General features: G+C 48.2%; 1 protein-coding gene across 2 annotated transcripts in view; it reads left to right on the top strand.

The window, feature by feature from the left end:
• Positions 1-13,139: 13,139 nt before the first annotated feature.
• Positions 13,140-26,630, top strand: part of cicb (capicua transcriptional repressor b) — a 36,559-nt gene continuing 23,068 nt past the window's right edge. For both annotated transcript variants that reach the window (XM_023809939.2, XM_023809937.2), the window contains exon 1: positions 13,140-16,825. In XM_023809939.2, the coding sequence (XP_023665707.2) occupies positions 13,219-16,825 (3,607 nt within the window). In that variant the 5' untranslated portion in view covers positions 13,140-13,218. The remainder of the gene's footprint in view (positions 16,826-26,630) is intronic.

Below are 26,630 nucleotides of genomic sequence, written 5' to 3'. Positions count from 1 at the left end.
GATTGCGTTGGCTGAAGCCCGGCAGACGGACACGCACACGAACCGCACCGCCTTTACGCTAACCGGCCCGGGAGCACCAGGGAGGGGCAGGGAGTGCCGGAACAAACTCACTGCCTACTCTTTGCCTTGTTTTTATAGCATGTAAAAAAATCTAGCAAAATATGGAAATATACACACATAAACTATACCTTTTATATATTATATATAAAATATTATAAATGGAGAGAGATTTTAAGATAACATTTAATAAAGCCAGATTCAGGATTTTTGTAAGAAAAACCAAGAAAAAAATTAAGGGGAAATCATTTTATGGGGTGATTTCTAGATGGGGGTTGGTTGGGTTAGTTGGGATCTTAATTTTTTTTTATGTCATTTTAAGATATTTTGCAGGGAAACAAATGGGATTTTTTTTTTTTTTAAAAGAAAAAAAATATTTGAAAATGGAGTCTAAAAAAAGCCGTGAAACACAGGCAGCAGGGGGCTGTGGCCCCCCCTTCACCACGTGCAGTTTTGGCCCAAGGCTGTGGTTCTGGCCAGTCCAGTTGTGTGACGTGGACAGGGGCTGCCAGACTGAGGAAGAGCGCGCCCCCGCTGCACCCGTGACCGCTTCAGCACGCTGGGGATGCGGAGATCCAGAGCCATAAGCATGTGGAAATCCTGTCTCTATTTTGGGACCGAAGCCACTTTGAGAGGCTGCTAATTCGGACTCTACGGCGTCTCTCTGGCCCTGCCTGCGGGAGGCGGTGCAGGGGCACCCCGCCCGGGGGCTGAGAGCTCTGCAGTATAGGGGCGCCCCCTCCCTGCCCCGCGACCGGCTCCAGAGTGCAGAATCACGTTGGTTAACGAGGAGCCTCTGGGAATCCGGTCAGACGTGTCCAGACGTCGTCATGGCATTCCGAGGGCCCGCGAGCCCTGAGGGCGTCTCCCGGCTGCCCCAAGTGGACCTGAGTACTGGCCTGGGTTCCCTGCCCCTCCTGCCTTGTCTGTACTCCAACTGACAGCTGCCTTACGTCTCTTTGTATCTGAAATGACACACCTGATGTTCCCTGTGCCTCCCTCCCTGCCTCCTCCTGCCCGCTCATGCGCACGTGGCCCTGTCTCCGGCTGCACACCGACATACCATACCCCGGTTTTCACTGCCACCTGCGTTTCCCACAAAACGCTACAGAGGGCACCCTACCAAATTTTACACACCCCTCCGCTTTGGGGGAGCAGCTAGAAAAATGATCAAATCATCCCGTCTGGCACCTGGATGGGACTTTGAATATGACAGAGAGGCACACGGTACGGGAAATATACATCGAATATTATTTAGAAGATTGTTTTCCCCTTTGTATGTTTCCTTCTGATGTCAATATTGCTGTTCATTATTATTGCTGTTGTTATTATTAATATTATTATTAATATTATTATTGAATTATTTACCTCCCCCTCCCCCCTTTCCCGTAGATAGTGTTCATCACATTCAGTGATAGGTTCCTCTCCCTACTCCTACCCCCACCTCACCCTCCCCCCCTTTGTTTCTTTCTGCTGACCCTCCCCAGTTTTTACAGTGCAACCATTTTAAAAAGTGTAACATAACATTTAAAGGATTGTAATTGTAATTCAGCTGGCAGTCACTGTAATTGAAGAGTGATTGTGGTTAATGGGGACGTGGTTGGAGTGCGTTGATTATCTTCAGGGGGGGTCATGATTTTATCTCGTCGTATTGTAATTTTTATTTCATAATGTTACTTTTCTGTTTTGCTCTTGTATATTTTTTCATTTTGGGGATTATATCATTTCAAAGTAAAGTGTATTTTCCTGTGTAACAGTCTCTCCCTCTCTCCCCTCCCTCTCTTCGGTTATATAACACTCAAATGGAGGGATGAGACATAATACCATGATGTAACATTGAACCTCTTCTTCTTTGATTATTATTTTTTGTTTTTTTCTTTCAACTTGTAATTAAACTGTAATCAGGGTTAATTAAAACTGGTTAAAAACCACCTCTGACGCCTGTGTGCTCTCTCATCTGAGTGTCCCTCTTGAATTGAGATCATTGGGGGAAATGTAACATAACCTCCTGAGCAGACTGATTTCTGCTGCCGAAGATGTATGTAAGCAGAGGATTAAACTTTCATCGGCCCAGTCCCGCTGCCACGAATGGGTATTAATCTGCTGGGCCGCCGTGGCCAAACGCACAGGTCTGTCTAGCCTGGGGATGGCCGCATTCTGGGAGATGCTCTGTCACACCAGTCATGACGGCGAGAGGATTAATTATCGATGCAGAACCTGCACCGGTTACCTGGCTGTCTCATGACGTCGAAATGAATAACTCATGACTTGGGTGTATTACTTTTCAAATATATATTTTTTGCAATCAGTATCTGAATAAGGTTACATGGCTAAATAATTTTAGAAATGCACTTTGAGTGTGTGTTTAGCTGTGAAGCTCTCATCTCATAGAGTAATACAACAAATAGCGGAAGCTGTAAAGACACCCCCCCCGGGTCCCTGAGCTTCCATGTACTTGGGGCAATGAGCTGCTCCACACTGATTTAACCCCATGTCATGCTTCAGGAAGAACGAGCAGAAGGAAGACCGCAGCAACCTCACCTTACACTCTCACCACATCCCTCTGCATCTTCGCTTGCTTTCGTGGAACCCAGCCTGTCATCCGCCTCACCCCCCACCCCTGTTGCCAAAGCCGTGTGCGGCATGTACACGCCTACAGACGCCACATCCGCTCCTGGCCTGTGAAGAGCCGGGCCATGCTCGACTGCCTATCCTGCATACGACGCTCTTGTAGCCCCGTGTCATGTGGCCCCATGGCCGGCCCAGTGTGCTGTGCTCGCACGCTGATGTGCACACAGCGATGGGGCCTCCACCTTGCTAACATGGACACTGTGAGGGAGGAAGGGAGGGCGGGTGGTGTGGCAGGACACTGCCGGCGAAGAGGCTGTAGGCGTCAATTAGCCATAATTAATTAGGCGTAACTATGAATCGTAAGACCTCGTGACGCACAAAGTCATAACAAAATCCATATAAACACAGCTGAGCAAAACAAGTGCGAGAACGTGGGCCACTGTTGCTCGACTGCTATTCTTTGAGAGTAGCCCCCCCTCCTGTTCCTTAAAAGTACTGCCGTCCACAGCTCAACCAGCCAGCGCCTCCCTATTGGTTTCTGTCCTGTCAATCATGAAATAGCACCATTTTTTTAAAATTCCCATCCACTCTATGCAATATTATTTTAAAGTTGCAATTGAAAGTAAATATTTTAGCCTGTAATTGATGTTTTTTTTAGCATGGACAAATAAAAATGAAAACATCTTGAACTTTCATGCATTTCTATTAAAATGGAAACAAACTAATATGAACTAATTAAATGTAGCCAAATCTAACAAGTGTGTTGACATTAGCTGCGTAAAGGTTGACTCTATCATTGGAAGAATACATAGCTTTATTTCTTTTCAACAATTTATAAGTGTAACAATGTTAATAAGCATAATGTGTGTTTTAGTTGAGCAGGGTCCCAGGAGAATCCACCCTACATTCACACCCAAACTTCAAATCCCGCCCCCCCTTTTCACCTCCTCTCCTTCCAGGTTGAGGCCCTCCCTCCCTCCCAGTGAAGTGCCAGTAGGTTTCCCGAGGGATCCCCCCATTAGCAGGAAACCCGTTTCCAAGGAACAAAGGAGTGGCTGCCACAAAGACCAACAGGTGATCAGTCACACTGGAGGATGTGAGAGAGAATCCTCCCCAACGTAGCCCAAACTCGCCCCGCAGATTGCAGGCCGCAGCAGAACCAGGGCTTTCAGACATGCAATAACAGTGCTGCGACGTGACACCACCTCCAGAGGCTGGAATGGCAGCTTCCCGCAGGATTGCTCCTGCCGGCAAATATCTGCAGTACCGAAGGCCAGGACTGTGGAGGTACCAACCTGTATGGTTACCTCTAGGTCTGACTGGCTGCTCTGGTGTCTGGGAAAAACGCATCAATCTCCAGGCACATAGCTGTTTCCCGTAACAACTTCCCTTGAGTTTTACCTTGTGCGCAGGTATGATAACTATGATTTGCAGTAATTAAAAAAGGAGCAGCAGACCGATAATGTTGCTGGTCCTTTGCGCTGTTTTTTGACACCGCTCGCATATTTAGGCTTGAATTACTGTGGTGTAATGCCGCAATGACTCAACTGCTTCGTGTCACACTTAATTAGTCTAAATCACCGTTTCCTTGTGCTGTTATGTTCTCAATGATTTAGAGACCAGATCTCTGGGATGGAGTCCCCCCCTCCACCCCCCCCCCCACACTGCCAGAGGGCAGCCAGTGTACTGTACGCGTGAAGGATTGGAGTGCTCTCTGCGGATGGGAGGAGGGAGCACGGGTGGAGAGGCCTGGCCCGGACAGGTATGGGCGGGGCGGGACGGCCGTCGGCGCATTGCTGTACTGGGAGAGGTGGCGTTGCTGCTGCTGGGCACCCAGGGGAGGGCGGGGTTGCCATGACGATGCCACATGGCCAAGCCAGCTGATAGCTTGCTGTGTGGTTATTAGCCAGGAATGGGGGTCAGAGGTCTCAGTACTTTCCTGGATCCTTCCTGTGTCTGTGGAACTATTACCGGATTCACCATTAGATCATTACCCTCAAATTATAGTATGTTTTAATCTTTTAACTGAACAATCGACTAAGTCAGTCTAACTCAATCTTTAACCCGGATATGAAACGTGAAACATTGCAAAAATGATTTGTTTCAAAGAGACATCCAAACGTTAGTCATTATGTATAATTAAGAGATTTACAGTGTACTGAGTTTACACAATGAAGATCCGACTGATAGCTTCATGACAGTTATACAGTATGTAGCTAACAGGCACCACCAGGAACATACAAATAACCACAGATATAATTTAAGATGGTAATTAATTAATGTGATATGACGATGGTCAGCTGCCTCCTGGATCTCCAGAGTGCATCTCTGGAACAGAAGGATACTTATCTGGGTGTAAAGTTCAGATTTAAAAACACGGCGGGCATGTTTTCAGTGGTCCGTTGGACCATTCTGCCCAGAGCAGACTGGGTGAAATGCCACGACCGGTCCCTGGAACCCAGCTGCAGACTCGGTCGTCCCATGCCAAGCCACGACTGGGAATCCACACCCTGCCTGAGTCTGCTACCCAAAACCAGGGCGCCTCTCAACTGCGGCCCACCAGAGCTAGGCAGAAATGTTAGAAATCTTGGCCGGGATAACCACACCAAAACCACACTTCTTTAAAAAAAAAAAACACAACTTCTGGAACCAAGACACAACAGTCTTGGAATACTAAATATATACTCCTCTAGAACAACTGCAGAAGTTTGGTTTTCACCACACTTACCGCTAGCAAAAAAAGTGGCCTGTGACTATCACTCATTATGGCCGCGAGCTGATTAAACTTTCGAGCAAGTTTTACGGCCCCGTACTGACATGTCTCTGGTTAACACTTGTGCAGGCGGTACCATAAGGCAGATGTTAGCCACGTTGCTAACGCGCCTGCACTGGTGCCGCAGGTATTTTATTCCATTTGCCGCGCTTCGTTTTAGAACCATGACGCTATCTCCCTCTTGTTTCTCCTTGTCACCGTCCGCCACTCCCATTGTCTTGCTGTCTAACCATCTCTTCTTCTATTTGTTTCACTTCATTTGTCCTTCGATGGCTGTCTGGTTTCTGGCAGCAGCAGGCCAATCAGACAGCATGCTGCCTGGCGGGAGGTCCAGCCCTTGATGGCTGACTGACGGGTGAGTGTGGCCCATGCTGAGATTGGCCGTTAACCGGGCAAGGTGTAGGTCAAGGGTCAAAGCTTTCAGGAGAGAGAGAGGGTGAGAGTTTAGCAAATAAGCGAGAGTGGCCATTGCACAACAATGTCATCATCCGGGGAGCACTACAGCTTTAAGAAAATGTTTTGTTCAGGCTTTCTGAGGTTGGGACAAATTTCAGCAAAAAAAAAAAAAAAAACATGCCCGCCCTTAAATACAATCACAGCCGTTCTCATGCCAGCCAATTGGTCACTTTAGACTTCAGGGGTGGGGAAACTGGAATCTGTTGTGGATGCAAAAACTCCGCAGGCTCTTTCTGTCGGTACTGAGAGTACACTTTCTGGATTAGTCATAATACTACTGAAACGGTCATAACATAAATCTCACCTCTGGTTGTAGTTTTGAAGTTGCCTAAATATTTCAAGCTCTCATGGTGCAAAAAGGATAATCTACAGTTTAAAAGTGTGCTTAATTTGTAAATCAAAGAAAACACAACAAATAAGCAAATGTTTACTCCCTTGCTTGTTCTGTTTGCAGCCCTTATGTGACACGTTCCGTGTGGGTTGAGGCAGGCCGGTCTGATCAGCGGTTTTGTCCGGCTTCCAGGATCGGAGCCCTACGGCTCTGTCATGATGTCATCCCTTCTGCAGGAGTAGTCGAGGACACATGACCTTCAAAAAGAATCGTTACGCTGGCTTCAAATGCAGCGCGACATAGGGGAGTGAAACACATCCCTGAATTTTTAAAAGGTCGATCGGAAGGACTGTACCACGTACATTTTTTTTTTTTTTGGATCGCTGCCCCGGTTTCTTACTGTATGGCCTTCATAGCGTTACCTTCCACCTGGGTGGTGCTGTGACGCTGCATAATTCCCACAATCGTTATTGCACCTTTGAAAAGTGTCCTTTTACAATACTAGAGGTAGCAATAATAAACAAGTCCCGACTTAGTGTTTTAAACTTGAAGATTGCCAAAACTCAAGCTGTTTCCTGGGGAATTCCGATTTTGCGTACACAGCTGTTACGTGCTGGCTTCAATCTGTGTATTTCTTTCAGAGAATTGAAATGATAAAATGCTAAATTAAACGTGCTTTGTGGTTCCTAAATTAATTTTCACTTCACACATTCGCATGCAGCAGTGTCCGATTCCCCTCCCGTCTTATGCATACAAAAAGCACCGCTGCTTAAGTGCTATCATATACACTACAAGTTATTACCGTTAGGCCATAAACATCCTGGAAATACCCCATAAAACCACAAAAATTCCACGGCGAACTGGACTGCATGTATTATGAAGTGTAGAATCGCCGATTAGCCTGTAGGTGTCTCTGTATCTTAGCACAGTGATATTCCTTCTCCCCCCACCCCATCCAGTAGTCACCCCGGATCTATTTCACCGCTCAGTAGTAGTACTGATCTCTGTTGCAGTCTTGTAGCAGTGTCAGTTTCTGTTCCCTAAATGCAGTAATTTTGAGTTAACGGCAGTTTCAGCCTGTGGGGACCCAGATAATTCCTTCGATCAACTGTCTTGTTCGGGCAAACAGAAGTACTTTACATGACAGTTAGGGGGCGCAGTTTTACGTAAATAGCCATAAGTAACTGCGCTTCTCGCTATACGCGACGATGCCCACAAGTATGATTATGTAACGGTTACTGCGTTGCGTTGCGTATGTGCAACAAACATTTTACTTCCCTAATGTTAACTTGTAAATGATCAGAGGAGCATTCTCGTAACTCGCAATAATTATTATACAACTAAATCGTAACGCTACACAATTTTTATAAAACAAATATATGAAATATACAGGAAATGTATGCAGTTTCCTACCTACCAAAACGACATAATAGTACACATTTTAGGACTTACACCCATATACACTACTTTATACTACTAGCCTTGTTTAAGTAAACATGGGGTTAGACGAGTTTACTCCAGACCACGCCTCTTCAGTCCAGCTGGTGGCAACATGCGTGATGACATCATCGTTGTAGTTGTTCATTGGGTGAAAGAGTCTGTAGCTTTTAGCCAATCAGAGGATGATGCAGTGACGTCAACTTAGAACTCAACTCAAGTTGTATGGAGTAGGCGGGGCACAATGAGTGTCGACGTCAAGAAGAGCCTCGATTGGCTGGGGGGGCTAGGTGAGGGTCTGTTGCTGAGAGAAAAAGAGAGCGACGAAAAAGGAAGAGTGAAAAAGCGAACGAATTCAACAAAGTAAAGTGAAACATTGATGACACGGTGTTATAGGACACATATAAATCTAAGCGTGGGGTAATATTGTAATATTTGCTGCACATCTTACCTTACGATCAAAATAACAAAACTTTGGAGAAAATCTTCAGTCGATGCTCCCCGCCCCAATTCAGTTGCCATGTCACTCGTCCCACTCCCTCTAGGCCATGTCGTGAAAATTTATAATGCATATGTAGTTTTGTAGCAGGTGTTCTACAGCGCCGCTTATGGAATCACTGGGGGGTGCGGACGACAATTCCCAGTGTACACCGTGGCACTAGGGGCAGTCCCTGTGGTGTCAGTTGTAGCAAACACAACCGGTAATCGACTAAGAGGAGGCATTCAGCAATTTTTAATTGGCTACCGGCATTTCCCTTCCTTTCCTTGGCCCACCTACTCCCTGTTCCTAAGGTTCCCCTTACTTTGATTGGACACTGTAACCGTTCTGCCGAAGCTGCGGCTCTGCCTTTTCCCCAGTCGCTATTTGTTCAAGATGTTTGTCAATCAACAGTACTTTGACAGTCGGTCTAGCCCTGTACTTTGTAATCCCCACAACTATAGGCTACTGTAAGTGTCAGTGATTTCTGATTGGCTGGACGGCCCAGCTGTTAGTGGTTCATTCACCATTTTGTGACTGTAGTGGAAAAGGGACTCAGATAGTTTTTCCCTCTCCTTTGAGTTGCCGTGAAAAAAGACATGTTTTACGGAGGAAAATAAAGTGAAAGCCCGGACAGACAGCAGCCATGGACGGCAATTCGATTGTACTCCTGGTCGTACTAGATATTCCAACTGCAGACGGCACCATAAATCTGTCTGTCGCCAACTGAACCTTTCTGTTGGGTGAGTTTAAGCGAGTTTATATTCTTTAGCTGCCTGGATAGCTTTGCAGCTGCTATCGATAGCTAGCTGTCTGTCTTCCGTGGTCTTTTCCCTGGCAGCCCCCGTCTATGCCACGGAAAGAAAATGGAAAAAATAGGGATGAAGTGCTGCGAAGAACGTAGCGGAGAAGAGAAGCGGGAGAGGGGAGGATAGGGGAGGAGGGGTGGGGGTGTACAGTCTAAACTTTGTCAAATGTTATAATGGCTTAGCTAGCTGGCTAACTGGCTAGCGAACGGGACGCGACGCAGCTCCGCTCCGATTGACAGCGGTAAACTTGACTTTGACTGCCGAGTAGAGCGGCGGCGGAGGCGGCGGCGCTGGGATTCCCGGACAGGCGGCACGTAAACACACCGAGGCCACGGAACGAACCCCGGCTCCGCCGCCGCAGGCACTTAATGTCCATGTTTTGTCACAACTGTCTTTAAAAAGCCATTTGCTGGCCGGCTACTATCGTACTATTAAAAGTACGCGCGGCCGATCCAGGCTAGCTACTACCAGCTACTATTGTCATAACAGCCGCCGCCACGACCTGCTCTACGCCCGCAGTTAGCTGGGCACCATGGAAATGCAAGTTTTCCGTCGCGCTCTCCGTCTATTCCGCCTTTTAAGCACTTTTCGCGTTGTTTTTTTTTAGCGCCGCGCTCCAGCTTACGACAGAGCGGGCCTGTCCGCCGGGCACTATCGTCGCTTGGTGCCCGCTACAACTACGCCGGTTTGCCCCGACAGAGCACCGTGATCCGGCCGCCGTGGCCGATCTCCGGGGGCTGATTGTAGCGCTGTCACTCCGTGCGGGGATAACCGTGCCCCCCGATAAATGTCACCCCCTCCCCCGCCGCATCAAGGTAGCTGCCTTAGTCAGCTGGCTGGTGTCCCCCCCCCCCCAGCGCAACGTGATCGTGTTAGTACGGCTACGATTGATCTAAGTTATTTCACGTTGGTGAAATGGCACCCATTCAAGCACGTAGTACGCTTGGCATCCCTTACGTGCCACTGTCGCGGCGGGGAGTTTGGTCATTTTTGCAAGAAGTCATTTCTTAACGTCGCTGCATTTAAGCTACTTTGCCCCACTCTACCGGTACTTGCCGCGACGTGACTCGTCTCAAAAGACGCTGATCCTGCTTGGCGGTACTCAACATGTGGACCGTATAACTGCAGGGGAGATCGTCTCGGCTTTGGCAGCGCAGTTAACACTTAATCCCGCTGCTTGATAGGTGAGGATTCTCCAGATCGAAGGAAGATTGTACGTGGCCACAGATTGTTACCCGGGTCTGTTATGGTTACCACGCTGTTCGGCATCTCTGCTGTTGTGTTGTAATTAACTGTTACCAGCCACACCATATATTCCGCATCTGGCGCTCACGCCAGAGAAACTGTCTGAAAAAGTACCGCACGTAGGTCGCGATCTCTCTCAGACGGTGTGTGAGGCAGGCGTGTGAGAGAGTGAGTGAGATCACGATCTCATTGTTTCATGTTTGCCTGCTCCCCTGTGACCCACTTAGACCAAGGCTACCCAGGCGCTACGGGATGGGAAACTACAGCCCAGAACACCCACATTCCAGTGCGGTGCACTTCCTGCACAATGCAGCACAGGCATGCACCCCCCATCCCCCAAAGTGTCCCACAGCTCTCCCCATGCACCACGATCGCAGGGCACTGGACACCTGGTGTCGTTTACAGGGGAGGGAGCAGAGGTCAGCAGCCAGGAAGCACTGTGCAGCCGTGCATGTCATATAGACAGCCAGCCGGCTTTGTACCTGGGTCCCTTGTGTCGAAGCCAGGTCGTGGGGTCCGTCATCCCTTAATGCAGAGGACTCTTGGAGTCATAGGCCCCTTAGCATGATTTTGGCATGTGGTGACATGTGTTACTAATACCCAGTGCTCGTCCTTTTTGCAAACCCTACGAGGGAGTTGGGGCAAGCTGCCTCAGCATGCTGTATGCCGTGTAGGGGAATGCTGTCCGTCTGTTAAGCCGTCAGTGTGCTGCATAGCCATCGTGGTAACGAGGGTAAAAGTGTTTTACTGCATGCTGTCTTGGTCGTTTCTGCCTGGCATGGAAATTACTGCCTCGGACCCCTTGCCTGCTCCTGTGCCGAGAAGGGGAGGATGGCTGCTATTTTCCTTGCAGGTCTGCTTGTTCTGTTAATGTTGTTTTAATTTATGGAGGTAAAAGAATAAGCAGAATCAGTGAATATAATAAATATGCAATAAAATACAATTTACTGTGGAGACAGGGTGGTATTTTGACAGTGATATAGATGTGACTTGTGGACAGGGTGAAGGGGCAATCCTGGTGGCCTGGGGTTCCCTTCTCACAGAGGCTGCCTGGTATCCTGTAAGTCCACAGAGGATCCCCAGCAGGCCTGAAGAGTGAGGCCTGGGGTCAGAACCGGTGTCAGCCCGCATGCCAATAGCTAGTGTGATGTCCAAGTCCAGCTCCAAGTGCCCTGTTTCCAGGGAACATGCCGTCCTGATCCAGCTCGAGCCGTGAGGGGGTGCAGGCGGCATTAAGTAGGGCTGCGTTGCAGCCGCTCCTCTCTCTGCCCCTCATGTGTGATGGGTTTATCGTCTGAAATATTTTATTGATTCTCATCTATGTTTTTTTAATGGGCCCTAAAGGGTCTTTGCTCCAACGGGGCTGCCACCTCGTACTCGCCGCCTAGCTCACGAGGATCTGAATCACACGTTTGAAACTCGCGTGCTCTCGCTTCCTCAAGATCAGACGACATTCGGAGCGTACACTCAGATGGCTGCAGAAATGGCTGGCAGCACGGCACTGCTGTGTCGCTGGGTTCTCCCGTGTTGTCATGCACTTCCCCATCGGGGATGCGGTATCACGTCGTCCTCCGAAGTATCAGAGACGGGAACGACAACACTGACAAAATGGAGTCGTCTCCGCACGTAATGGATTGACTTTTTAAATGAGCCAGGGCCAAACAGACACTCATATTGCAACCAGTCAGATGTTTTTTTTTGTTTGTTTTGTTAAATCTGAGATTTACACTAAGAGTCAGGGCTGAAGGGGAAATGAACATGACAAAAAAGCGACAAAAAAAACGCGGGAGGAAGTGATGTTACAGGCCATGGCAGGAAGTGGGGGCTGATTTGTCATGGCAAACAAACAGTTAAAGCATGGTCACTGTAGAGAGAGTGGGGGGAGAAAAAAACTAAACTTTCAAGTGACGGGGTTGAAGAATTTCCCCACCTCCACCAGGAAACCAGCATCTGTTTGTGTGTGTGTGTGTGTGTGTGTGTGTGTGTGTGTGTGTGTGTGTGTGTGTGTGTGTGTGTGTGTGTGTGTGTGTGTGTCAGTGACTGTGTGTCTGAGGCATCTGTGCTTTTGGATGCCTGTGTGCTCTTGCTCTTTATTTTTCCCCGGCTTCATACCTTATTATTACACTGCCGCATGCTTGATTAAGCTAAAATTGTCCCTTTTTGCAACTTAAGTGTGAAACAGAGAGTCAGTGTGAACGACGAAAGCTCTGGAAAATCCCCTTGCCTCGTTGCTACATGCAGGATTGCTCGCACCCGGCAGGCGGGACCAGAACCTCCACACACTGGCTGCCCATCGCTCTGGGCCCATTTTTGTGTGACCTCTACTGGGATGCAGACCTGACCGGCGCCGTGATGCTGTACCAAGCCTGGCGAAAGGGGTGGGGGCCATCACTTAATGTGAAAGGGTTTTGTGCCTCGCCTGTTAATTCGAGATAGACATGGAGGCTGGTGATGGCGTGGTCGATCACTTTCTGCCACGTGGCCATTTGGCAGCATGAATCGGTGGTTGGTTTGAGCCTGAAGGTTGTAGGTTTGAATCCCACCACTGCCTTCCGCCAGTGATGAGGTTAGCCTGAATAGGTTTGTTCATTTGCCCTTATTGATGATATCAGCTCTGCTTATAAATAAATATTAAAATGAAGTGCCTCTGTACTGCAGCATACCACGGTATTACCTACTGATGCAACATATTTAATGTAACTAATTAATGCTGTGAGTAAAAATAAATGTGATGGCTCAGATTTCGGCTACACTTTGCTCTCTAGAGTCTGCACTATATCCCCGCTGTGTTTAGTATGGTCGACTGAGGTGCCAATGAGAGTCTCTGACATATTACCCATGCACCCAACCGAAAGTCTCACCTCTTAAGTGCAGCCCGTTAACCGGGGCGTCTTCGTTAGTGGCTCTGCTGGCGGCTAGCCAATAACGCAGCCTCTTCTCTGTGTTTCAGAACCCAGAAGGAGGGAGAAGGCCAGGTGGGATTGTGGAAGGAGGTGGCAGAAGAGAAGCTGGGGAGCACTTTAACATAAAAAGCCAAATTACAGGAGCACTAAAGGCAGGGATGAAGTCTGCTAAAAAGCCAGGGGGACGTTCCCCCCCCTCCACCCGGGCCAAGGGGGGCAAGAGGCGGGGGCCCGCTGAGACAGCGTCGGAGGGGGAGAGGCGAGAGAAGGCGAGGGACAGTCTTGATGGAGCCCCACAAGAGTCCAGGAGACAGACCCCACCCAGATCCCAGGACGAAACAGTTGGATGCGGCGGCTCCTCGGACGGTGAGGGGCCCAGGGACCCAGGGCGACTGGAGGATTGTGAGAAGCCGGGAGATGACAGTGACAGGGGGATCTCTAGAGTCGGGGGGGCACACAGGAGTGGAAGCAGCAGCAGCAGCAGCAACAACAACAACAACGGGGGCAGCAGCAGTAGCAGCTCGGGCAGCAGCCCCAACCCCCCCTCGAGCCGCAAGACGGCCACTTTCAAAGCCCGTGTGCCCAAGAAGAAGTACACATATGAGCACTGTACAGGAGCCGCGTCCAGTGCTACCCATGGCAACGGCTATGGCATCAGCGGTGGGCAGCCCGCTGCCCCCAGTGCCATGCCCGGTGAGGACAGTATGGACACGGATGGCCACAGCCACAACAGCGGCCTAGGAGACGAATGTGCCTCTGGGGCCACCGCCGTCAGACCCCCTGCTGAGAGAGAGCGGGGCATGGAGGGAGACGGGGAGGGAGACGGACCCCCGAACTCTGTGCGCTCATCTTCCACAGACACAGCCAGCGAGCACTCGGCAGACCTTGAGGTCCTGGAGACGCATAGCAACCCGCACCCCACTCTGAGCCCCACACGACCCTACTGCAGTCCCTCTGGGCCGGCCGTGCGGCCCAGCCCCACACGTAGCCCCACGCACAGAGACCCAGACCGGGACAGGGGCCTGCCCGCGGGGCTGGAGGATGCGCTTGCCAAAGGACTGAAGAACCAGAGGATATTGGCCCGATGCCGGCGTGGTGATGGGGAAGGCAAAGGTGTGCCGGAGGGTGGGGCCCAGGGGCAGGAGGTGGGGCCTCGCTCCAGCGTGTACCGGGCAGGCGTAGTGCGTAGGGTGAGCGGTGAGCAACACAGCATTGCCGTACAGCTCAATGGCGAGAACTACCTGCGGCACTACCCCTTTCCCGGCGGGACGGCCCAGGGCGGCCCCGTGGACCTCATTCTGGATGCCTCCCCGCCGGGCTCCGCCCCGGTGGCAGTGGGGACACGTGTGGTGGTGCCATTTGGGGGTGAGGGACAAGAGACAGCACGGCAGCTGTACAGGGAGGGTGTGGTGTCCCAGGTGGATGGCCACCCGGCAGTGCCATGCCGTGTGACGCTGTGTGAAGATGCTGCCACACTGGCCGACGCCGACGCCGGTGAGGAGGAGCGGCGCATGGCCACTGCACAGCTCGTCTGGGTGCCCTGGCAGCACCTGCGGCTGTTGGTGAACCCGTGGGAGCTGCCGCAGCCGGAGGCAGGTCGGGACCGCGAGCGAGAGGAGCGTGAGCACTGGGTGGACATGGAGATGGAGCTGGAGCGGGAGGTGAGCCAGCTGAGCAGTGGCATGGCACTGGGCCGAGCTGCGGGGCCCCCTCTGGGTTGTGGCTTCCCATCTGGGGGAGGGCCGGGTCGACACCTCAGCCGCCTGGCTGCTCCCCCCTCCTCGGGTGGCACACCCACTGGGCCGACGGTGGACAGGGAGCGGGACAGACAGATCCAGAAGCAGCCGCAGAGCCTGGAGGAGGACATCGAGGTGTCTGAGTTCAGCATGGCCCGCCTTCAGGAGGACAGAGTAGCCGGCGAGGTGGGGGGTAAGACAGTGACACAGCACCCCAGGCACATTCTCTCTAAGCCTCCCGGCTACCCCAGTTCTCACCACGCCCTGGGACGGGGCATTGGCACCCCCATGGGCACCCCACACCTTTCCCTCACCGCCATGGCCGGCCCCCAGCCCCCGCCGTCTTCTGCGATTTTGGGCCCAGAAGCAGGCGTTGGGTCGCCCCACCTGCCTCCGCTGCCATCCTCGTCGGGGGCTCGCGGACCCGTGGTCCCGCTGGACAAGGCGGCGAGCTCAGGCACGCCGGGGGGTGGCGGCTCGGGCTCCACGTCCTCGTCGGCATCGTCATCGCGCTCTCGCACGCCTCTAACCGCGGCCCAGCAGAAGTACAAGAAGGGCGATGTAGTGTGCACCCCCAACGGCATCCGCAAGAAGTTTAACGGCAAACAATGGCGGCGACTGTGCTCACGGGAGGGCTGTATGAAGGAGTCGCAGCGCCGGGGCTACTGCTCACGCCACCTGTCCATGCGCACCAAGGAGATGGAGGGCGGGGCTGAGCGGGAGCGTGGGGGCGGAAGCAGCTCGGGCACCGTCACACCCTCTGACCTGAGGCTAGGTGGCGGCCGGGCCAGCAGTGAGTTTGACTGGGATGAGACGTCACGGGACAGCAGCGAGGCCAGCAGCCGGGGCGACTCTAGGCCGCGTCTGGTGCTGCCATCTCTGCTGCCACAGGACTTCTCGCGCTTTGACTTTGATGAGTGCGAGGCGGCCACCATGTTGGTGTCATTGAGCAGCTCGCGCTCTGGCACCCCGTCCTTCTCGCCTGTGTCCAACCAGTCTCCCTTCTCCCCTGCCCCGTCGCCCTCGCCATCGCCGCATTTTGTCTTCCGGCCTGCCAACTTCAGCCCCATCACTGCCCGCCGGCACCGGCACCAGAGCGGCACAGCCGGGGGTGGTGGCACGCCCAAGCTGGGCACACCGGGCTCCGAACGAGACCGGCACCCCCCAAGTATCCCTCCTTCTTTCCAAACCAGCCTCACATTCACCGTGCCCATGAGCCCTGGCAAGCGCAAGACCGATGCCCCCTTGCCACCACCTCCACCGTCGCAGGATTACGGCAAAATTGAGCATGAGCAGGGCGACCCTGGGCTGGGCCTCACCACGGCGGCCTTCCGTGTGCTGTCGCCGCAGACACAGTCCCATGCAACCTCTTTCTCACGGCCACGTGGGGTGACCACACCCTCCAGTCGACCCCCCTCCTCAGCCAACGCCTCGCCCCCACCGATGCTGGTTTCCCCGACACCCCCCTCGCCCCTGCCACAGGATGCAGGCCTTCGCCGCGTGGTGCCCGTGTCCCAGCAGCCGCTGCGCGACTCGCCTGTCATTGTGCGCAACCCTGATGTGCCACTTGCCAAGTTCACGGAGCGCCCCCTGGGCCGCGGGGGCGGGGTGGCCTCCCGCTCCAAAGAGCACAGCCAGACCCCCCAGCCAACCTCTGGCCTCCAGGTTCCTGTGCCCATCAATGCTGCCGCCGCCACCAACGGTACGGTCCTTCTGCGCAACCCCACACCCGCCCTGGTGTTGGTGTCCTCCGCCCCCTCACTACCCCCCATGCCCTCAGGCCACCCTGCCCAGGCCAGCCCCGCTCTGGCCTGCATCTCCGTCGCCGGTCCCACCTCCGGCTCAGCGCTCACCAACTCCGGCTCTGGGAGCCGGGACCGAGGCGGACACACGGGCCCCTTCGGAGGCCCAGTGCAGCAACCAGTGCCCTGCCATCCATCTCCCACTGCCCTGCTGCCCCTCATCCTGCCAGCGGAGTCTCTGCACCCGGCCCCCTGCAAGGATATCATCATGGGCCGCCCCGGGACAGGTAAAAACCAATAATTAAGGGCTGGCACCCCATCAAAAAAGGGGGAGCCTTATATTTTGCCCATTCAGAGTGCTCCGTGTGTGTTTCGATGACAGATACTGGGGCAAGACGGTCCGTTGAAATAACCATGGATAAAGGGGTGTGGTTTACACACGTGCTGTGCACAGAGCTTCAGAAGGCAGATGCGTTGGGGAACAGGGCTCCTGAGGCATGTGGCACGTTGGAACCCCTTGGTCTGGCCTCTAAGGATCGGCCTCACCATTAGCGTACGTGCTGCTCATGCTGAGAGTACATAATCCAGAACAAAAACAGAATTGGATAACTTGACCCGGAAGGTTCCGTTTCACCGCGAGTCCCTCAGGCGCCCGGTGTTTTGTTCGCCATGTTACGGCACCTTCCACGTCACTTGTTTTTTGTTCTGTATGCTTTGCTGGTTTTACATGAAGCTGCTTGAATGTGCTGTGCTGTAGTGACGAAGAAGTGGGTGACTGGAGGGGCCAAGGAAGGGCACCAGTTTTAAGCGAAACGTGTGTAACTGTGCCCTCTGGGAGTGATTCACAACGGTGTCCTCTGCTGGTGGGCGCAGTCCGCTTAATCTGCAGCATTTGATACATCCAGTGTTTGACCGGCAAATGAGAATGCAATGAACAAGAAAGAAAAACGTCACACTAACCATCGGATGGGATACAGTTAAGGACAGCAGGTGGTGCCGTGGTTACCGATGTGGCTTAACTGCCAGGGGACCCAACTGTAGTGTCCTTTAACTGGAAGGGCTCCAGTGAAAAACATGGATAAATGGACACAGTGTAGCAGCTTGCCGTAAAGTAATGTTATGTAATGTAGAGCCATCAAACTATCAAAGTCTAAAGTAGATGGCAGAGAGAAGACATACTGCCTGTTCTTTGGTGCTGAAAGGCAGCTTCAGTTGTCCTTATTAGTAACATTTACAATAATTCAACAGTTTTTACAATAATAAGATTAGTCCACATCCATACCGTTAATGAGGTGTTATTAAAGACGTATGTGTGGAAGACATCCTCATGGTTAATAAAGCATCGTTACAAACATATACAGTAACCCCTTCACATTCTCGAGGGTTATGGGCGGAAGATCTGCAAGAATGTGAAAATTCACAAATAGTGTTTGGGCACCCCTAACCTCAACCCATAGCAGTCTGCTAGCCTGAACGATAACGTAAAAGTCTATTGATTACCAATTTCTAAACAGTCAGTACTGTACTGTATACTTTGCATGTCAAATTGCTTTGTCATTTCCTATGCAGACCTTTTTATGTAATACACAAGCCATCTAAATTATGCCCCCGTATGTACAGAGTTACTCCTGTATGCACTGGGAGAACTACGTTTTGGTTTTAAAAACACAAAATTAACGGTGCTGAAAAGCTTAAAAGTTACTGCAAGAATTGTGAGATTCCACAATCACAAAGACGGCTAACACGTGAGTGAGGCTGGCTAATAAGATAATGATGTGCGATGTACCCCAGCCAAGACTACTATTAAAGATAATAGTATGCACTTGTGCTAACAAATATTTTGTATCACTAATATTTATGTATTATATGCTTTTATATGATCCAAATCATTTTCAGTATCGCTTTTGTCAGTTTCTGTGTTTATTCAGCAAGCAACATAAATATTTCCATTTAATAGTTCATAGCCAACACGTAAATAACTGAAACCGCTAATTTGGCATCAAATTTGAGAGTCTAGAGGGGCACCTGTATACGGGAGACATTATGAATTAACATTGAACGATTGTTACATTTATATAGCGCTTTTCAAGACCAAAACCACTTTACAAAAACAATGGGGAACCACTTCAACCACCACCACTGTGTAGCACCCATCTGGATGATGTGATGGCAGCCATTCTGCACCAGTACACTCACCACACATTAGCTAAGGTGAAGGGGCAGGAGAGAATTAAGAGGTTAGATATAGGGGATGCTTAGGAAGCCAGATTTGATAGGGCCACAGTGACTAATTTTATCCAGGACTTTGGGGTACCACCCCTACTCTTTCAAAAGATTCCCAGAGATCTTTTATGACCTCAGAGATTTGGGACTTCAGTTTTATGTCTCATCCGAAGGACATCACCATTTCAAAAAGCACTGTGTCCCCATCATTATAGGGCTGCCAGTAACGACTATTTTCTGTCAGTTAATCTCTGAACCATTTTACTGATTGGTCGATTAATCTGAATGATTAATTTTCTTCCAGAAAATCAAATGGACTGTTTAAGTTACTTTGTTGTTGTCAAAATAAAATTGTCCTTTTCCACACTGTACGGACCTTACGCCCACAGTAAAATTAGCATATTAATAGTATGCCTAAAATGTTAATGAGAGGCATACTGTGATGCCCATAAGTTAGTAATCTGCATAAATTTGGCATGTCCTTATGTTGATTAAACTCGGTTAGCAGAGCACACCACATACGACTGTTTTGGTAAATCATGGAAGCAATAAGCACTGAAGTTGTGGTGAAGAAAGGGACAGCTTAGCAACTGCAGATATTGTGTATAAATGGTAATAAGATGTTGGTGCGTGGCAATACTTTTTGCAGTCTAAAGGTCGACATGTTTTTTGGTAAAGATTCTAACGTAGCAGGCAGACAACTTTATGAGTTTATTAATATGTGTATTTAGCAGCTACAAGGACAAAATATATTTAAAAGCTCACCTTACTAATGGTAATTTAATAAACATTAATAAATAACTTTTAAGGTGGTTTTACCCTTTCTGGTGGTCCATCATCCAGAAAAGTCCCTGTGTGATTTCTTTTCATAGCGCTAGTGCTGAAATACTTCCACAATTACATATTAATATTGAAGGAAAACTTTTGTCAAAATGAACTGAAGCATTTCAGAAATCAAAAAAAAATATTATATTAAAATAATTTAAAAAGATGCATTGATGTAAAGTATTGAATTCTGCGTTGATGTCTTTGACTACATCGACTAATTGCAGCAGCCCTACATCATTGCACAACACCAGCACCTCTTCCAGCATTAACCCAGCTTTCCATCCAAGTACTGGCCAGGCCCAAGCCTCAGCTTCAGATGGATTACCTAGGCTGAATTAGTCCACAACCTAAAGGTTAATGTGGCATTATTACAGATGTATGTATGGGAGACATTAGTCCACATCGTCATGGTTAATGGGGTGTTATTACAGATGTATGTATGGGAGACATTAGTCCACATCCTCATGGATAATGGGGTGTTATTACAGATGTATGTATGGGAGACATTAGTCCACATCCTCATGGATAATGGGGTGTTATTACAGATGCATGTATGCGAGACATTAGTCCACATCCTCATGGATAATGGGGCGTTATTACAGATGTATGTATGGGAGACATTAGTCTACATCCTCATGGTTAATGTGGCATTATTACAGATGTATGTATGGGAGACATTAGTCCACATCGTCATGGTTAATGTGGCATTATTACAGATGTATGTATGGGAGACATTAGTCCACATCCTCATGGATAATGGGGTGTTATTACAGATGTATGTATGGGAGACATTAGTCCACATCGTCTTGATTAATGTGGCATTATTACAGATGTATGTATGGGAGACATTAGTCCACATCCTCATGGTTAATGGGGTGTTTTTACAGATGCATGTATGGGAGACATTAGTCCACATCCTCATGGATAATGGGGCGTTATTACAGATGTATGTATGGGAGACATTAGTCCACATCCTCATGGATAATGGGGTGTTATTACAGATGCATGTATGGGAGACATTAGTCCACATCCTCATGGATAATGGGGTGCCTTCTGGCTGCCTGGCGATTGGAGGAAGTGTTGGCACCGGCTTGTCATCTCCCCCCTGCTCCCCGTTTGTGTTTCAGACTAAACTGTATTTGACTCTCCCTGCCGGCCCCTGGAGGATGGGCTCCCCCTTTGAGTCTGGTCCCTCCCAAGGTTTCTTCCTTCTAGGGAGTTTTTCCTTGCCACTGTCGCCTATGGCTTACTCACTGGGGGCTTTGGGTGGGGATGCTGTAAAGCGCTTTGGGACAATGTAATGTTGTGATAATGCGCTATACAAAAATAAATTTGTTGTTGTTTGTTGTGTTATTACAGATGCATGTATGGGAGACATTAGTCCACATCCTCATGGATAATGGGGTGTTATTACAGATGTATGTATGGGAGACATTAGTCCACATCCTCATGGATAATGGGGTGTTATTGCAGATGCATGTATGGGAGACATTAGTCCACATCCTCATGGTTAATGGGGTGTTATTACAGATGTATGTATGGGAGACATTAGTCCACATCCTCATGGTTAATGGGGCGTTATTATAGATGTATGTATGGGAGACATTAGTCCACATCCTCATGGTTAATGGGGCGTTATTATAGATGTATGTATGGGAGACATTAGTCCACATCGTCATGGTTAATGGGGTGTTATTACAGATGTATGTATGGGAGACATTAGTCCACATCCTCATGGATAATGGGGTGTTATTACAGATGCATGTATGGGAGACATTAGTCCACATCCTCATGGTTAATGGGGTGTTATTACAGATGCATGTATGGGAGACATTAGTCCACATCCTCATGGTTAATGGGGCGTTATTACAGATGTACACTCACCTAAAGGATTATTAGGAACACCTGTTCAATTTCTTATTAATGCAATTATCTAATCAACCAATCACATGGCAGTTGCTTCAATGCATTTAGGGGTGTGGTCCTGGTCAAGACAATCTCCTGAACTCCAAACTGAATGTCAGAATGGGAAAGAAAGGTGATTTAAGCAATTTTGAGCGTGGCATGGTTGTTGGTGCCAGATGGGGCGGTCTGAGTATTTCACAATCCGCTCAGTTACTGGGATTTTCACGCACAACCATTTCTAGGGTTTACAAAGAATGGTGTGCAAAGGGAAAAACATCCAGTATGCGGCAGTCCTGTGGGCGAAAATGCCTTGTTGATGCTAGAGGTCAGAGGAGAATGGGCCGACTGATTCAAGCTGATAGAAGAGCAACTTTGACTGAAATAACCACTTGTTACAACCGAGGTATGCAGCAAAGCATTTGTGAAGCCACAACACGCACAACCTTGAGGCGGATGGGCTACAACAGCAAAAGACCCCACCGGGTACCACTCATCTCCACTACAAATAGGAAAAAGAGGCTACAATTTGCACAAGCTCACCAAAATTGGACAGTTGAAGACTGGAAAAATGTTGCCTGGTCTGATGAGTCTCGATTTCTGTTGAGACATTCAAATGGTAACAGAATTTGGCGTAAACAGAATGAGAACATGGATCCATCATGCCTTGTTACCACTGTGCAGGCTGGTGGTGGTGGTGTAATGGTGTGGGGGATGTTTTCTTGGCACACTTTAGGCACCTTAGTGCCAATTGGGCATCGTTTAAATGCCACAGCCTACCTGAGCATTGTTTCTGACCATGTCCATCCCTTTATGACTACCATGTACCCATCCTCTGATGGCTACTTCCAGCAGGATAATGCACCATGTCACAAAGCTTGAATCATTTCAAATTGGTTTCTTGAACATGACAATGAGTTCACTGTACTAAAATGGCCCCCACAGTCACCAGATCTCAACCCAATAGAGCATCTTTGGGATGTGGTGGAACGGGAGCTTCGTGCCCTGGATGTGCATCCCACAAATGTCCATCAACTGCAAGATGCTATCCTATCAATATGGGCCAACATTTCTAAAGAATGCTTTCAGCACCTTGTTGAATCAATGCCACGTAGAATTAAGGCAGTTCTGAAGGCGAAAGGGGGTCAAACACCGTATTAGTATGGTGTTCCTAATAATCCTTTAGGTGAGTGTATGTATGGGAGACATTAGTCCACATCCTCATGGTTAATGTGGCCTTATTACAGATGTATGTATGGGAGACATTAGTCTACATCCTCATGGTTAATGTGGCATTATTACAGATGTATGTATGGGAGACATTAGTCCACATCCTCATGGTTAATGTGGCGTTATTACAGATGTATGTATGGGAGACATTAGTCCACATCCTCATGGTTAATGTGGCCTTATTACAGATGTATGTATGGGAGACATTAGTCTACATCCTCATGGTTAATGTGGCATTATTACAGATGTATGTATGGGAGACATTAGTCCACATCCTCATGGTTAATGTGGCGTTATTACAGATGTATGTATGTGAGACATTAATCCACATCCTCATGGATAATGGGGTGTTATTACAGATGTATGTATGGGAGACATTAGTCCACATCCTCATGGATAATGGGGTGTTATTACAGATGTATGTATGGGAGACATTAGTCCACATCCTCTTGGTTAATGTGGCATTATTACAGATGTATGTATGGGAGACATTAGTCCACATCCTCATGGATAATGGGGTGTTATTACAGATGTATGTATGGGAGACATTAGTCCACATCCTCATGGATAATGGGGTGTTATTACAGATGCATGTATGGAAGACATTAGTCCACATCCTCATGGATAATGGGGTGTTATTACAGATGCATGTATGGGAGACATTAGTCCACATCCTCTTGGTTAATGTGGCCTTATTACAGATGTATGTATGGGAGACATTAGTCCACACCCTCATGGATAATGGGGTGTTATTACAGATGCATGTACGGGAGACATTAGTCCACATCCTCATGGTTAATGGGGTGTTATTACAGATGTATGTATGGGAGACATTAGTCCACATCCTCATGGTTAATGGGGTGTTATTACAGATGTATGTATGGGAGACATTAGTCCACATCCTCTTGGTTAATGTGGCCTTATTACAGATGTATGTATGGGAGACATTAGTCCACATCCTCATGGATAATGGGGTGTTATTACAGATGCATGTATGGGAGACATTAGTCCACATACTCATGGATAATGGGGTGGTATTACAGATGCATGTATGGGAGACATTAGTCCACATCCTCATGGATAATGGGGTGTTATTACAGATGTATGTATGGGAGACATTAGTCCACATCCTCATGGATAATGGGGTGTTATTGCAGATGCATGTGTGGGAGACATTAGTCCATATCCTCATGGTTAATGGGGTGTTATTACAGATGTATGTATGGGAGACATTAGTCCACATCCTCTTGGTTAATGTGGCCTTATTACAGATGTATGTATGGGAGACATTAGTCCACATCCTCATGGATAAGGGGGTGTTATTACAGATGTATGTATGGGAGACATTAGTCCACATCCTCATGGATAATGGGGTGTTATTACAGATGCATGTATGGGAGACATTAGTCCACATCCTCATGGATAATGGGGTGTTATTACAGATGCATGTATGGGAGACATTAGTCCACATCCTCATGGATAATGGGGTGTTATTGCAGATGCATGTATGGGAGACATTAGTCCACATCCTCATGGTTAATGGGGTGTTATTACAGATGTATGTATGGGAGACATTAGTCCACATCCTCATGGTTAATGGGGTGTTATTACAGATGTATGTATGGGAGACATTAGTCCACATCCTCTTGGTTAATGTGGCCTTATTACAGATGTATGTATGGGAGACATTAGTCCACATCCTCATGGATAATGGGGTGTTATTACAGATGCATGTATGGGAGACATTAGTCCACATCCTCATGGATAATGGGGTGTTATTACAGATGCATGTATGGGAGACATTAGTCCACATCCTCATGGATAATGGGGTGTTATTACAGATGTATGTATGGGAGACATTAGTCCACATCCTCATGGATAATGGGGTGTTATTGCAGATGCATGTGTGGGAGACATTAGTCCACATCCTCATGGTTAATGGGGTGTTATTACAGATGTATGTATAGGAGACATTAGTCCACATCCTCTTGGTTAATGTGGCCTTATTACAGATGTATGTATGGGAGACATTAGTCCACATCCTCATGGATAATGGGGTGTTATTGCAGATGCATGTGTGGGAGACATTAGTCCACATCCTCATGGATAATGGGGTGTTATTACAGATGCATGTATGGGAGACATTAGTCCACATCCTCATGGATAATGGGGTGTTATTACAGATGTATGTATGGGAGACATTAGTCCACATCCTCATGGATAATGGGGTGTAATTACAGATGTATGTATGGGAGACATTAGTCCACATCCTCTTGGTTAATGTGGCCTTATTACAGATGTATGTATGGGAGACATTAGTCCACATCCTCATGGATAATGTGGCATTATTACAGATGCATGTATGGGAGACATTAGTCCACATCCTCATGGATAATGAGGTGTTATTACAGATGCATGTATGGGAGACATTAGTCCACATCCTCATGGATAATGTGGTGTTATTACAGATGTATGTATGGGAGACATTAATCCACATCCTCATGGATAATGGGGTGTTATTACAGATGTATGTATGGGAGACATTAGTCCACATCCTCATGGATAATGGGGTGTTATTACAGATGTATGTATGGGAGACATTAGTCCACATCCTCTTGGTTAATGTGGCATTATTACAGATGTATGTATGGGAGACATTAGTCCACATCCTCATGGATAATGGGTCATTATTACAGATGTATGTATGGGAGACATTAGTGCACATCCTCATGGATAATGGGGTGTTATTACAGATGTATGTATGGGAGACATTAGTCCACATCCTCATGGATAATGGGGTGTTATTACAGATGTATGTATGGGAGACATTAGTCCACATCCTCATGATTAATGGGGTGTTATTACAGATGTATGTATGGGAGACATTAGTCCACATCCTCTTTGTTAATGTGGCATTATTACAGATGTATGTTTAGGAGACATTAGTCTACATCCTCATGGTTAATGTGGCATTTTTACAGATGTATGTATGGGAGACATTAGTCCACATCCTCATGGTTAATGTGGCATTATTACAGATGTATGTATTGGAGACATTAGTCCACATCCTCATGGTTAATGGGGTGTTATTACAGATGCATGTATGGGAGACATTAGTCCACATCCTCATGGATAATGTGGTGTTATTACAGATGTATGTATGGGAGACATTAATCCACATCCTCATGGATAATGGGGTGTTATTACAGATGTATGTATGGGAGACATTAGTCCACATCCTCATGGATAATGGGGTGTTATTACAGATGTATGTATGGGAGACATTAGTCCACATCCTCTTGGTTAATGTGGCATTATTACAGATGTATGTATGGGAGACATTAGTCCACATCCTCATGGATAATGGGTCATTATTACAGATGTATGTATGGGAGACATTAGTGCACATCCTCATGGATAATGGGGTGTTATTACAGATGTATGTATGGGAGACATTAGTCCACATCCTCATGGATAATGGGGTGTTATTACAGATGTATGTATGGGAGACATTAGTCCACATCCTCATGATTAATGGGGTGTTATTACAGATGTATGTATGGGAGACATTAGTCCACATCCTCTTTGTTAATGTGGCATTATTACAGATGTATGTATAGGAGACATTAGTCTACATCCTCTTGGTTAATGTGGCATTTTTACAGATGTATGTATGGGAGACATTAGTCCACATCCTCTTGGTTAATGTGGCATTATTACAGATGTATGTATGGGAGACATTAGTCTGCATCCTCATGGTTAATGTGGCATTATTACAGCTGTATGTATTGGAGACATTAGTCCACATCCTCATGGTTAATGGAGTGTTATTACAGATGTATGTTCTTAGACAGTCCCAGGGTTGTTACCATATAACTATTGACAGCACAACATTTGTTTTGGTGAATA

Source organism: Paramormyrops kingsleyae, chromosome 9, assembly GCF_048594095.1.
Source record: "Paramormyrops kingsleyae isolate MSU_618 chromosome 9, PKINGS_0.4, whole genome shotgun sequence".
NCBI classification, from domain to species: Eukaryota; Metazoa; Chordata; class Actinopteri; order Osteoglossiformes; family Mormyridae; genus Paramormyrops; species Paramormyrops kingsleyae.
This window is presented reverse-complemented; position numbering and strand designations above follow the sequence as displayed.